The 14,898-nt window shown below is 36.7% G+C and overlaps 1 protein-coding gene across 1 annotated transcript; it reads right to left on the bottom strand.

Moving 5' to 3' along the window:
* Positions 1 to 287: 287 nt before the first annotated feature.
* LOC130805168 (uncharacterized) lies at positions 288 to 13,413 on the bottom strand. The gene is made up of 3 exons (XM_057669838.1): positions 12,674 to 13,413; positions 4,792 to 4,911; positions 288 to 611 (listed from the first exon to the last, which is right to left on the bottom strand). The coding sequence occupies exons 1-3, from the start codon at positions 13,232 to 13,234 to the stop codon at positions 597 to 599; spliced, it is 696 nt and encodes a 231-aa protein (XP_057525821.1). The 5' UTR covers positions 13,235 to 13,413; the 3' UTR covers positions 288 to 596.
* Positions 13,414 to 14,898: the final 1,485 nt, after the last annotated feature.

Raw genomic sequence — 14,898 nt, 5'->3', positions numbered from 1 at the left:
ATTAGCATGGTTTGACCATACAACCCTCTATTTCTATCAGAATAACTTAAAATTGCCCAATAAACTATTTTGTCAAACAACCCCAATGTAAAAGTCATGCAAGTAAAAAAACGGAGAAAGTACTTCATATGTAGAATTCTGATACACTTGCTATCAAGAGTTAATTGAAAACAACTTCTTTGTCATCATAAGTACTCGTATTAAGCAGCATACATCCAACCACTCAAATGATAAATATGTGGGAGCTTAAGTTGAAACCACTAATTAGCATTGAAGAACTGAAATACTGTTGTAAATAAATTAGAACATCAAAGAGTGATAAGATTAAGCCTCCAGGTTAAAATCAATTATTTATTATGAGGTACAAAGAAATTGAATCACACATCACCATGATGAACATTGTAGCTAATTATCAACAGTATTTCACAAAATTCACTCAGCAAATACAGCGTGAAGAGAAATTCTACAGACAAAGTATAATAACTCAAATTCACCTTCGAATTAGATGATCAGCATGGCGAATGGTAGCCTTGGTTATATATTACCTTGTACATAGAATATACGCCACAATTATTGAGATTATCTGTTACAACACTTCAAGCCTCAGCAACCTGATCAAGCCACAAAGAAATTCACAATGTCAGCAAACTTATCACCAGTATCTTCAATGCGGCCTTTGTCAAAACATTGTACAAGTATCAGTTACGGTCATACAGAAGAACGAAATGTACAAAATAATGACTAATACTGATTCGAGAAGGCATCATTTATGAAAAGACAACCATAATTGCATCACTTTAGGATTCATGTCAGAGATGACGAGCCGAAAACACAGCTATTTGCCTATCCACAACAATCCCTTGCACTACTGGTGTGAATATTTAATTTTCCCCCAAAATGATGGAAAGGAATATAATGGTATAAGAAAGATGATCAACCGTTTTTTGAGAGATCACTACACCACTCGAATTCTAATCCAAACCGACCATCTGACCGACTGAGATCCGACTTGTTTTCCTAAACTTTGATGATTTTTTTGTTTTACATTGATATTTTTGAGTTGTAAGTTGAAATATCTATTAGTTTGTCGATTTTTATTATTTGAGTTTAATATTGCACGAATATCACTTGAAAGTTGTTTTTCGCCTAATAAAATAAGAACAAATATTTTTTAAATTTTAACGAAAAAATTACTGGGTATTGTTAGTTAGTTTAGAGCAATCAGAATAAAATAATGATAAATCTAGACCCGTTACACGACCGACCTAAAACCAACCCGACCAACCAATCTACCAAGTCTATTAATAACCTACATCACGTCTTAAGATGGTTATGATTTAACCCCCCATCCCCTAAAATGCAGTCAACGGCCACATATGCATTAAGGCGCCCACTTAAGTTAACTCGGAGGGCACTCCTAACATCAACAAAATCCTTGGCAAACCTCTACACACGAGTAGGCTGGTAAACCTAAATATCATCCTTCCATTGATCCATTCCACAAAAACAAAAACAAAATCACCCTGTTATGACCCCTAAATTCAGCACAAGTATTCAAAATATGCCAATAATATTATATTTAGAGCTATTCCGAATTACAACTCCGGGCACTACTAACTACAAAAATCAGCATGAAATTTTCACCTTATTCCTAAGTTTACAATGAAGTTTGCCAAAACAAATAGCAATTTGATTTTGTTACGTGAACAATATGCACATACACCAACCTAAACATTATTCAGTTCTTAGTTGTGTTCTGAAAGCAGCAAAACCTATTTTATCTCCCCCATTTGCTGTTCATAAATCCATCACTATGAAAATCTAAACAAGAATCTTATTTTAGTTTTCCACAATTCAGCCTATATTTTCATGGACTTTCAGTGTTGAAAAAACCTCACCCACTTACTGAATCAGTGATAGTACATTAATCCAACAACGCTCAAGAATAACTTTTCCGTGTAGGGCTAAAACAATGAGTAATTATAAGCAATTTAGCATTCTCAATGCAAATTTCATTATTGGCTCCTCATAACTCAAGATATAGTACAATAAAGTGCAACTATAGAGCCAATTCTTGTGTACCAATCTCCAAGGTGTCTTATTTTCCTTATTCCAAGGGAAGGTTTTTAGAACCTGGGCATTTGCACCATTCTCCGTAAAGTAATTTGAAACTTATGCAAGATTTTTTTTGTACAAGGATCAGAGAATCGGTGCTTTATAAATAGAAGATCGAAGGTGTTGATGTTTGGTGACTCGAACTGAGACTGAGATATGGGTTGATGAATCAAGATGGACGATATCCAAAGAGCAAACACCGAGGTGTTTGTTGAAGGCAACCTGAAGACGAGTACGTTTTCCAGCACCAAAAGCCGACTCGACTTTCTTGGCGTTGAGGGAAACTCTGAGTCGGCGTTTACTTCTAATCTATGGAGTTTTTGTCCAGAATCAAAAGCCTACTCAACTTGATATGGGTAAGCACAAAAGTCGACTTGATTTTTAGCGCCTATCATGGTTATTATTTTCTTGTGTGTCGATTTTCGTGTTTATGTAACTGAATTTCTTTCTATGGGAGGTTTACTATATAAACCCCTCTTATAATTAGAATTAGGGTTCATAGAAACACAAGAGAGAAAATTAAGCCGCCATTGAAGAGTTTTCAAAGATTCATCTTTGTAATCTTCATGTTTAATAGTATAATTAAAGTTCTCGGTGCCTGTGGATGTAGATATCGCATTGATAGTGAACCACGTTAATTATTGATGTGTTTTCATATTGTTCTTGAATTGTTCTTTGTTTCTTTTATTGTTTAGGGGTAATTGCTTCCGTTGTCCACACAACAAAAGGGTCTGTTGGTTTTCAGGTAGGAGATGAATGAATATGAAAGATTTCTGGATCTGGCAACGACTCAGTCACGGCAAGGCATCCGAAAACTGAACTTCCCAAAGAGATTGGAAGATGAAGGGTGGAGGATGCTATGGTTCTCACTCTTATTGTCCGTCCAATGTTATCAAAAACAGTGCATGATGCATGGCGTTACTAATCAGTCTTCTTGAACATAGGGGAATGCAATTCCCAGGTGACGTATATGATGGAAGAAAGTATGAAACATAGCTTAAATGATAATAAGAACAAACTCGCACTCAATCTACAGAGAATCTTAAGAATCTCTAATGGGAGTCTAATAAATGGTGATGGAAAAGGAAAAGAACGAGAAGGAAGGGAAGTCGAAAGGTCACTAGGATAATTAAATATTATTAATGCTGCAGTAAAAACACATCTAAAAATTTATTGGGCAACCAAGAGACATGTAAATGTTAACATGGAAAACATAAAGAAAAAGGAGTATTTTACAGCAAATAAGACTAATAGGCCCTATAAGTTCCAAAGACCCATTTCAGAGGCAAATGCAAATTTGGAGCCAAGGAATTTTATACATAGGGGATATTATGAGATAAGTAAAAAAAAAATAAAAACTAAGCTTGAGAAAAAAAAAAGTATTTCTCAAAATAAGCGTCTTCAGCCCAAAGCTAAGGTAAGGTACTAACAACAAACATACGTGGAGATGGTCAAAAAAGGTCAAAACCTTTTTGATCACCATTAGAACACAGGAGTAGAATTTTTTGCCTTAATAACAGCGAAAAGACATGGGGGTTAAAAATACAGCGAGTCTTCTTCCCGACTAATTTCCCCAAAATCATAAACCCTATTTAATTATGTTAATGTTAACTTAGATATGCAAGTTCTAGTGTCATGACATTCACAATTACAAGTATTTCGTTTGCTTGTGCCATGCACCCATCTCGTTAGTTATCCTCTTTGACTTGAGCATTCTTAATCCACAAACTAGCTCTAAATCATGTCCCACTCAAATCCACATTACTGAAGTCATGCCCTCTTATCTCTATCAACGGCACGACTAGGGGTGTTCAATGGGCCGGATAAGAGCCGGACCGGGCTTAGGTAAATATGGGCCCTTTATAATTAAAATGGGCTTAAATGGGTTGGGCTTTCAAAGCCCGGTCCGACCCGACCCATTTTTAGTGCTTAAAATTATTTAAATTCCCATTTATCAATTTATAATAATTAAACTATCATTTATAATAAATAAATTGAAAAAATATTAATAATTCCATTGACATTGTCATTTATAATATTTAAATAATACATTAATTATGCTACTTACAAAGGCCCGTTTTCGGCCCTAATTGAGCTCTTTTATAGTCCGCTTCATTTTAATTATAGTATAACCCGTTTTCGGCCCAGCCCTTACAAAGCCCTTCAAAAAACGGGCTGGATAAGGGCTCAAAATGGGGGCCCGACCCATTGAACACCCCTAGGCATGACCCAAAAACTGTGAAGGTCGTCTCACATGCCTAAGATCTCCAAGAGTTATCCTCTATATGCTCATTTAGAGACGAACTAAAGTATAGAGTGTTGGAGCAAAAATTGGTGAAACATGGCCGAGAGTCAACTCATTGCCTAGAGAATCCTCATTCACAACCACATCGTCCTCGAAAAGGGCTTCCATAACATCAATACTCACATTATGAGAGTCTGAATATACTTGTTCATTAATTGCTTCTAGGTAAACCCCTATGTCATTTAGAAGATGGATTTGGGAGGGTTCAAGAGGAGTACAAAAGAACGATGGAACAAAGGAATTTTGACTTTCTTGGGTTAAAAGTGGATTAGGCATAGGGGGAGGAGTAGATGGAGTTACATTCAAAACTTAAACTAAGGATTATATATAATGTAAAGATGAACGGAAATAATGAATAAATATTAACTTACTCTGTTAAGAGGGTTGTCTGGAGATTTCTTCCACAATTTCCATATCATTTCCTTATATTGGGTGTGAGTCAGACCCGGTTTCTCAGCCTTCAGCCTTGGTAATTCGGCTTCTTCAAAAGCCTATAAAGTAACAAGTGTGTGAGTACAAGAAATAAGCAGGAACTATCAAGCACAATATTCAGTCCAGAAACCCTAACACGCAAATTAACAAAATGAGAACTAGACACTCTACTTTTGCAATACAAAAAAACAATCGAGCAAAATCATATAAACCAAACAAATTATAAAAATATAAAAGTAAAATTAACAGAAAATAAATAAAATCCAAGGGTGATGGTGTGTGCTTATGAGTAGATCATCTTTATTCATTTGGAAGAAATTTTACAGAGATTGATTTCATTCATATCATAATTTAGACAAACCTAACAATTTATGCCTATTACAATAACTTCAAGTATTATTGAGGATATCTTTCACTGATCTAAATTTCTAAGCAAAACAAAAAAGCTCCCAAAGAGAATATGTTCAGAAGTTCCAATTGGATTTTCTAAACCTAAGCTCTCAACACTTAAGACTCAGAAATGGCAGAACTACTTGCAACAAACCCAACAAACATGCCAAAATTCTAGCTATTGTACATAATGAATGATGTTGCTATGGATCCAGAAGTACAGAGGCCCAATATTGTGTACACATATGCAAGGAAGAGAAAGCAGTAATGAGCAGGAACACTGATGCAACAAATCTGTTAGCAAAAGGAAATGAATCTGTTAACAAAGGGAATATTTCTGTTATTCTAGAGCTGAGCAGTACTTTTGCTAATTGTTCTAGCAAGTTGTACTTGCTATATAAGCTAGAGGAAGAGCTAGATATCAGTATGCTTGTAATATCTTGGTGTAGTACCTTGTAGGGGTTATTAAGCCACTCTAAGAGCTCAAGGGAGTACACTACTCTCTATATCATAATACAAGCATTCCAATCTTCTCTCTTCTTCTATCTTTTCCTCTTCTCTGTAATATCTCTAATCTCTGTTCTTTTCTTTTCTGATGTCTCTATTCATTGTGCATTGAAGGAGACTAGGTACCCACCATAACAGTGGTATCAGAGCACTCCGATCACCATGGCACCCACACAAACCAACAGGATTGAAACATTAGAAGAAAGTATGGAGGCACTGCAGTCCTCAATTCCGGAGTTACAAGGGTCCTTCGAGGGTAAAAACAGTGATATGATGTAACAGTTGGAAGTATCACAATCAAAATTCGCTGTGGACTACGGAAAAAAATTAGATGTTTGCTCGAAGGGGCAGGAGGATCTGAAGGCAGCAGTGAATGTGCTTATGAAGGAAGTCTGAGAAATTGGACTTAAAAATTCCGAAGGAGCACAATCACAATAGTCAGCTCATACCAGGGATAAAGAACCTGAGCAAAATTCCAGACTAACCTTCAAACAGCCTAGGGATCGATGGCCGTGAACTTGGAGTTGGTTACGGGGAGGAGAATCAAGGGGAATATGGTAACTGCAAGCAAGGCGACTGGAGTTTCCCATTTTTACGGGAGTGGGAACGGAGGATTCGATAGTAAAGGCTGAACGGAGTTTTGAGTTCTATCATTTATCCGAAAAGGAGATGGAAGCTGCAATTGTGGGGCTAGAAGGCAACGCCCTAGCATGGTTTAGATGGGAGAATAAGAGGAACCCGATAACTAACTGGAGAACCCTTAAGAAGTTGATGCTCCGACATTTCCGGGGACGTAGAGGTGGATCTTTAATGGAGCAGTGGCTTACCCAGACGCAAGTAGGCGATGTTGAGGATTACGAAACACGCTTCATCCAGTTCGCTTCGAACGTGGTTAGTGAGGAATTCCTTATTGCGAATTTCATTAAGGGTCTGGATTGTAGAATTCAAGTAGAGCTGAGATTAATGGATCCAGTGACCATGGAGGAAGCTCTGGAATGGGCAATCAAAATTGAGAAGAAATTGCTTGTGACATGGAAGACAAGTAATTATAATGAACCTAAAATTATAAACCCATCTTTACCCAACCCTAACCGTACTTATACTTACCACAAGGGAAATTACAGCAATACCCCTACCCCACAAAATTTAAACCCTAACCCACATAAATACAGTAGCCATTACCCTCAACATCAAAACTCTCACACCCACCAAAATTCCCAAACCCACCCTAATACCCAACATCTCTCAGACAAGGAGTTTCAGGAGAAGAAGTGTCGTAGGCTATGCTACCATTGTGATGAGAAATGGAAAGTCGGGCACGTCTGTAAACGAAAAGAACTCAGCGTTCTGATCTTTGGCGAGATAGAAGCAGAGGGGGAAGTAGAGGAGGAATACTACGATGTCGAGGAAGGGGAGGTAGAAGTAATCTTGGAGACTCCTGTGAGCGTTTCTCTCAATTCAGTTGTGGGAATCGATAACCCAAAAACGATGAAGCCAATAGGGAAATTCGAAGGGGTGAAAGTGGTGGTAATGATAGACCCGGGAGCAACACATAATTTTATTTCATCGGAGATAGTGGCGACTCTGGGCACAGGTGAAACGAGGGTCGGAAAGAGAAGTTATCAGAATGTCATCCTTGATTTGGGAGTGGTTTGTATTACTGAAACTTTTCTACCCTTAGAATTAGGGCATTCTAATGTCATATTGGTTATTGAATGGTTGGCAAAGTTGGGAACAATTGGGAATAATTGGAAAACACCCATGATGCAGTTTCAGTGGAAGGGAAATAAGGTGTTGTTAAGAGGAGATGCTTCTTTAGAACGTTCCTTGATCACGCTGAAATCTATGATGAAAACCATCAAAAAAACAAGAGGGGGTGGGTTGGTGGAATTAATGAAAATCGAAGGTACTAAGGAGGTCAATAAGGTTAGTATACCATCTGGAGTGCCAGAGGAGTTGAATAATGTAGTCGAGCAGTTTACGACAGTCTTTCATATGCCTAATGAGTTGCCTCCTGTACGCTCAAAGCAACACCACGTTGTGTTGAAGGAAGGCACTAATCCGATTAGTGTCCGGCCATACCTATATCCTCAAGTCCAAAAGGAGGAAATTGAGCGACTTAAAGCAGACATGTTACAAGCGGGAATCATTCAACCATCGTGTATTCCGTTTTCGAGCCCTGTTCTTTTGGTAAAGAAAAAAGACGGATCATGGAGATTTTGTGTGGACTATCGAGCTCTTAATAGGGAAACAGTAGCTGATAAATTCCCAATCCCGGGAACTGTTAGACGAGCTTCATGGGGCTCACATCTTTTCGAAGTTGGATTTAAAAGTCGGTTACCATCAAATACGGTTGGGCGCAGAGGATGTTCATAAAACAGCCTTCCGGACACATGAAGGGCATTACGAGTTTCTTGTGATGCCATTTGGGCTTACTAACACCCCTGCGACCTTTCAGTCGTTAATGAATAAGGTATTCAAGCCTTTTCTTCGTCGTTTTGTCCTTGTTTTCTTTGACGACAAACTCGTATACAGCTCTTCAATGTCTGAGCATGTTCAACACTTGTTAATAGTGCTGGAAGTTTTGGAGCAACAGAAACTATATGCGAATGCAAAAAAATGTGAAATAGGGCGCTCTCGGGTAGCATATTTAGGGCATATCATTTCAGAGAAAGGAATTGTTGTGGACTCAGATAAAATCAAGGCTATGCAAGATTGGCCAAAACCTCGAAATTTGAAGGAGCTACAGGGTTTCTTAGGGCTAACCGGGTATTATAGACATTCATTCATCAATATGCTTGGTTAGCTAACCCACTGACACAACAGTTAGGTAAGGATAATTTTTGTTGGGATGCCAAAGCCACAGAAGCCTTTGAGACACTAAAGGCAGCCATGTTAACTACTCCAGTATTAGCCACTCCAGACTTTTCACAACCATTTGTTATTGAAGTTGACGCTTCAGGTTTCGGTTTAGGGGTAGTTCTTACTCAAAATAAGCATCCCATAGCTTATTTTAGTAAAGCCATAGGGGTCCGGGGGCAAGCCAAGTCTATATACGAAAAAGAACTAATCGCGATCGTGCTGGCCATACAAAAATGGCGATATTATTTGATAGGGAGGCATTTTGTAGTTTGGACTGATCAATGGAGCTTAGGGTTCATTTTGGAACAGCGTGAGGTGGGGGCCGAATACTAGAAATGGGCTAGCAAGTTGTTTGGGTATGATTTTGAAGTGCTTTTTAAACCTGGCAAACACAACAATGCTGCAGATGAGTTATCTAGGCATCCTCATTTGGAGAATGTGCAACTTGGTGCTCTTGCAATTTCTCTGTGGAGATTGACCGGACTCAATTGAAAGAGGAAATAGCTAAGGATTCCACCCTTAGCAAATTGAAGGTTGATTTGTGCTCTCAAGGTGGGAGACATTGTTGGGTACTATTTGCATAATGAGAACTTGTTATACAAAGGACACATGGTGATACCGAAAACTTATACAGTGATTGACAAATTATTGCATGAATATCACATGTCTGCTATCGGCGGCCATAATGGTGAGTATAAGATGTATCTTCGATTGGCCGAAGATTGGTATTGGGAAGGGATGAGGAAATCAGTTTCACAGTTTGTTCGTCAATGTGCGATTTGTCAAGGTGGGAGTAAAAGACTTCCCATCAACAACCCTCAAGGCTTCTTCAACCTCTACCAATTCCAGCGCAAATATAGGAGGAAATTATCATGGACTTCGTGGAGTCCTCACCCAAGTCTAGTGGGTTTGACATGGTTTTGGTGGTGGTAGACCGTTTTTCGAAGTATGCACACTTTATAAGGCTCAAACATCCCTTTAAAGCCCTGCAGTAGCAGCTCTTTTTATTAAGGAAGTGGTCAAGCTACATGGGTTTCCAATGTCCATAATTTCCGATCGTGACAAAATCTTCATGAGCAAATTTTGGTCCGAACTTTTTAGACTCCAAGGTACCTCCCTACTTCGTTGCACAGCCTATCACCCGCAGACCGACGGTCAGAGTGAGATTGTCAATCAAGCTCTTGAGGCATATTTGAGGTGCTTCGTGAATAGGCAACCCCGCCAGTGGTTCAAATGGCTCCCTTCGGCCAAATACTGTTATTATACCTCTCCACATTTATCGATTGGCATATCCCCCTTCAAGGCGGTTTATCGTCGTGCTCCACCATCCCTCATTTGAATTGGTCATAATGTCACCCCGGTGGATAGTGTAGAACAAGGATTGAGGGAAAGGGATGCCATTGTGGATGATTTACGGTTTCACTAAATTAAAGCTCAACAGCTTATGAAGAAGTGGGCAGATAAGAAAGGGTGTGAAAGCTCCTTTATGGTGGGTGATTTGGTGTTAGTCAAACTGCAACCTTACCAGCAACAATCACTAGTAAGAAGGCTTTGTGATAAGCTTGCAGCCCGCTTTTACGGTCCTTACGAAGTCCTTCAAAGGATTGGAGTTGTAACTTACAAACTACTCTTACCTGCTAACAGTAAAATACACTCGGTTTTTCATGTCTCTCAACTCAAAGCGACTAAGGGAGCGACCTTCAATCCAACGCCCATTCCAACTCAGCTAAACTAGTCATTGGAATTGGTGGCAGAACCTAAAGAAATCTTGAAGGTCCAGTGGGGACAAAATCGTTCCTTAGAACGTGCTGATGTGCTCATTAAATGGAAGGGTCTTCCACATTTAAAGGCCACATAGGAGCATTAACATGACATTGTTGCTGCATTTCCTAATTTCCACCTTGAGGACAAGGTGCCTCTTGATGGGGAAGGTATTGTTATGGATCTAGAAGTACAGAGGCCCAATATTGTGATACACATATGCAAGGAGGGGAAAGCAGTAATGAGCAGGACCACTGATGCAATGAATCTGTTAGCAAAAGGAAATGAATTTGTTCACAAAGGGAATATTTATGTTATTCTAGTGTTAAGCTGTACTTTTGCTAATTGTTCTAGAAAGTTGTACTTGCTATATAAGCTAGAGGAAGGGCTAGATATCAGTATGCTTGTAATATCTTGGTATAGTACCTTGTAGGAGTTATTGAGCCACTCTAAGAGTTCAAGGGAGTACACTACTCTCTATATCAGAATACAAGCATTCCACTCTTCTCTCTTCTTCTATCTTTTTCTTTTTTCTGTAATATCTCTAAACCTCTAAACTCTGTTCTTTTCTTTTCTGTTGTCTCTATTCATTGTGCATTGAAGGAGACTAGGTACCCACCATAACAGATGTCTTATGTCTAAACTCTGTAGTCTAAACAGGCTATTATTATTCAAATTTGTTGAACTTTGGTTTAGGATAACCATGATAAACCTCACAAGCAATGCACTCAAAGTCCTCAAATAAGGGCTTGAGCTTGATCGTGGATTCACAGTAGCTAGCTACTTCATCAAGAACCATTTCAGAGTGTGAAAAGAGCCATCCCCATTAATCAATGGTTCGTTATTGTCACAATTATCTAACTAGATGAAATATCTTTCATATAGGATCCATTGTCCAGCTTATTTGCTTAGTTCAAGACAAAATTTAGAAAACCAGATTCATAAGGACAATGAGTATTAAGAAGTAATGAAGGGGGTTGTTCAAGCTTCAAAGCACAACTACAATAAGTTTCAAACTACAGACAAGAACTATTACCCGAAAAGAATAGACCCTTAAACAACAAAATCCACCAGCATACTAAAGTAAGTAATACTTGTTTAATAAAAAGTTTACCATAACCCTGTGCATATGACAACTCACCACACACAAATCAACCTGCTCATAAGATTTCAAAAATGGTTTTATTACTGTATAATTAAGGTTCATTCATCACTCAGTAAATAAGTCAGTCAATCACAATGAAATATTGCCGTCAAGATAACAATGGCTTTTGAACCTGAATTCTTGATGCTAATTTCAAAGTTCCAACCCTATGTGCACATCCTCAAACTAGGAAAGCTAGGCTACATAGATTTTCTTAAAACGAATTTTGAATCGATTGCGGTATGCTAAACACTAATTGTTGTCAGTGATGAACAAAAAACACCTGTCTTTGAAGAACAGATTTACTTGATTATAGTCATTCACATGAGCTCTATTACTTTGGGCATTGTGGCTAGTACATATTCTACATCAAAGACAAGTTTCCGAAGATAATTATTTAAAGCAGCTGAAAACTACCAGAATTATCAAAACAGATAATTATTCAGTTTGCTAAAATAGTAAATTAGTAATATGAAAAACCAATACTTGCATCATTGCATGCACCGATAAATAATTTCTAGATTTGTATCAATGTTTCCCGATTGGAAGAACTGAATTTACTCAACAGCACCGCATTCTCATTTTCTCACAAAATAATCAACACGAATTTCCACCACTCACCTACGATTAGCTTAATCAACAAAAATTCAAAAAATAATTAAACCGATGAACATGTTTTCTCCACTTCAGAGTTTTACTCAGCTAACCAGTAACCACAAGTAATAAACCAATTAACATTCAGAACTAATCCCATACTAAGTGCCTTAGAGCTCAGTCACACCCAAAACATCTTAGGAACATAAACAACCAAAAAGAATCATAAGCACAATTAACAAACCCAATCATAAAAAAGAACTTCACTTTAATGTATTCTTCAATCATTAACACAAGTAACTATCAACCCATCATATAACATTAAACCCACAATAAATCACACAAAACTCACATGTCCATAAAACAATAATTTCAAAATTAAGTCATGTCACAAACCCTTTTAAGAACATAAAATCCCAAAACAAACCTATGAAACAAATAAAGTGCAAGAAAAGAACTTCAATTTAGATTCTCCTCAATCACAAACACAATTAAATTCAAACCCCACAATAAAGCACAAAAATTATCCATACCCAACAATCTTCACTACCCAAAAACAATACCTTAAAAGATGCCTTTAATCTTTTCTCGGGATGTTTATCAACAGGCAAACTCTCCCCAACAGACATTTGTGCAAGAGCTTCTTCAACACTATGAGCTTCAATCAAATCATCATCTCTATTCTTATTCTCAACCAAAACAAGCTTCTCGTACTCTTGTTCCTCAGCCATTCTACTTTGTTTCTTCTTCGTCTCCTCCGCCTTTTTCTTCAACTCCTCCTCTTCTTTCTCCTTCCTTCTTCTGAGCTCCGCTTCAGTTACTTTTGGTACCACTGCACCCGCCACCCGGTTCGCTTTCTTGTCGGGTTTAATGAGTGACTTTTCAAGTTCCTTCTCCTCTAACTCGGCTAATCGGCGCGCCTCAGCTTTTTTAGCGGCGGCTTCGGCACGTTTTTGTTCATCTTCTTCACGTTTTTTGGCGGCTTTTGATTTGGGTCCTTCGGCTTCCCGCCAGTATTTGTCTTCCTTTTGTTTGGATTCCCTGTCCTTTTTCTCGGCTTCTGCAGCTGCTTTCCTAGCTTTGGCTTCCTCAGCTTTGCTATTCACTCCCAATTTCTTCGGCATGGTTAGAATTTGATTCTTCTTTCTTTAAATTCTAATTTCTGCAATTTTGATTCTAGGTTTTTTGATTTCTGAGTTTTCGATTTCTGGGATTTTGATTCTGGGCCTGGTTTTTCTAATTTCTGGAATTTCGATTCTGGGTTTTTTAATTTCTGGGATTATGAGAAGATTTTAATGGGGAATCAGAACCCAATCCTTAAAGTTCGCCACCCCTTTTCATTTTTTCGCCACCCCCTCTAAAATTACGTATTTGCCCCTGTAGTTAAAAAAATTACAAAAATGCCACTCTTTACAAATTTCTTATTTATAATAATAATAATAATAATAATAATAATAATAAAAACAATAATAAAATTAAATAATAATAATAAATAAAATTAAATAATAATAATAAATAAAATTAATAATAATAATAACATTAATAATAATAATAATAATAATAATAATAATAATAAAAACAATAATAATAATAATAATAATAATAATAACAACAATAATAAAATTAAATAATAATTATTATTATTCAAAAAAAAAAAAAAAAAAAAAAGTTGAGTCGCACAAAATTGGGCGACTGAACCTAGGTCGAGTCGCCCAAAATTGGGCGACTCAATTTTTTTTTTTTTTTTTTTTTCTTTTTGGAAAATAATAATAATAATAATAATAATAATATTAATACAAATAATAATAATTTATAGATTAATGTGGTCTATTAGCTCAGTTGGTTAGAGCGTTGTGCTATTAACATGAAGGTCTCAGGTTCGAGACCTGCACAAGCCATTATTTAATAATTATTGATAATAATAATAATAATATTAATACAAATAATAATAATTTATAGATTAATGTGGTCTATTAGCTCAGTTGGTTAGAGCGTTGTGCTATTAACATGAAGGTCTCAGGTTCGAGACCTGCACAAGCCATTATTTAATAATTATTGATTTTTTATTATAGCTTGTGCAGGTCTCGAACCTGAGACCTTCATGTTAATAGCACAACGCTCTAACCAACTGAGCTAATAGACCACATTAATCTATAAATTATTATTATTTGTATTAATATTATTATTATTATTATTATTATTATTTTCCAAAAAGAAAAAAAAAAAAAAAAAAAAAATTGAGTCGCCCAATTTTGGGCGACTCGACCTAGGTTCAGTCGCCCAATTTTGTGCGACTCAACTTTTTTTTTTTTTTTTTTTGAATAATAATTATTATTATTTAATTTTATTATTGTTGTTATTATTATTATTATTATTATTATTATTATTATTATTATTATTATAAATAAAAAATTTGAAATGAGTGGCAAAATTGTAATTTTTAAAAAATCAGGGGCAAATTCGTAATTTCATTTGGAGGGGGGTGGCGAAAAAATGAAAAGGGTGGCGAAGTTTAGCAACACCCAATCAGAAAGAATGACATAGAGATAGAGGTCAGAGGTGAAGGGTTGAATTTTTCTATGAGGATTGACGATGAGAGTTTGTTAATATAAATCACAGTTATTTAGATAAATCACAGTTATTTATTAATTTGATAAATCACATGTTGCATGATTTGATAGTTAAGGTATTTTGGGATTTTTTTTTATTTTTATAATTTATTTGTTTTCTTTGTCTTTTCATAGTGATTTACAAATCATTGTGATCGACTAAGAATTTCTAGACGATG

The sequence above is a fragment of the Amaranthus tricolor genome, chromosome 2, assembly GCF_026212465.1.
Source record: "Amaranthus tricolor cultivar Red isolate AtriRed21 chromosome 2, ASM2621246v1, whole genome shotgun sequence".
In the NCBI taxonomy this organism is placed as follows: Eukaryota; Viridiplantae; Streptophyta; class Magnoliopsida; order Caryophyllales; family Amaranthaceae; genus Amaranthus; species Amaranthus tricolor.
Note: the sequence above shows the minus strand (reverse complement) of the source record. Positions and strands in the feature narration are given on the sequence as shown.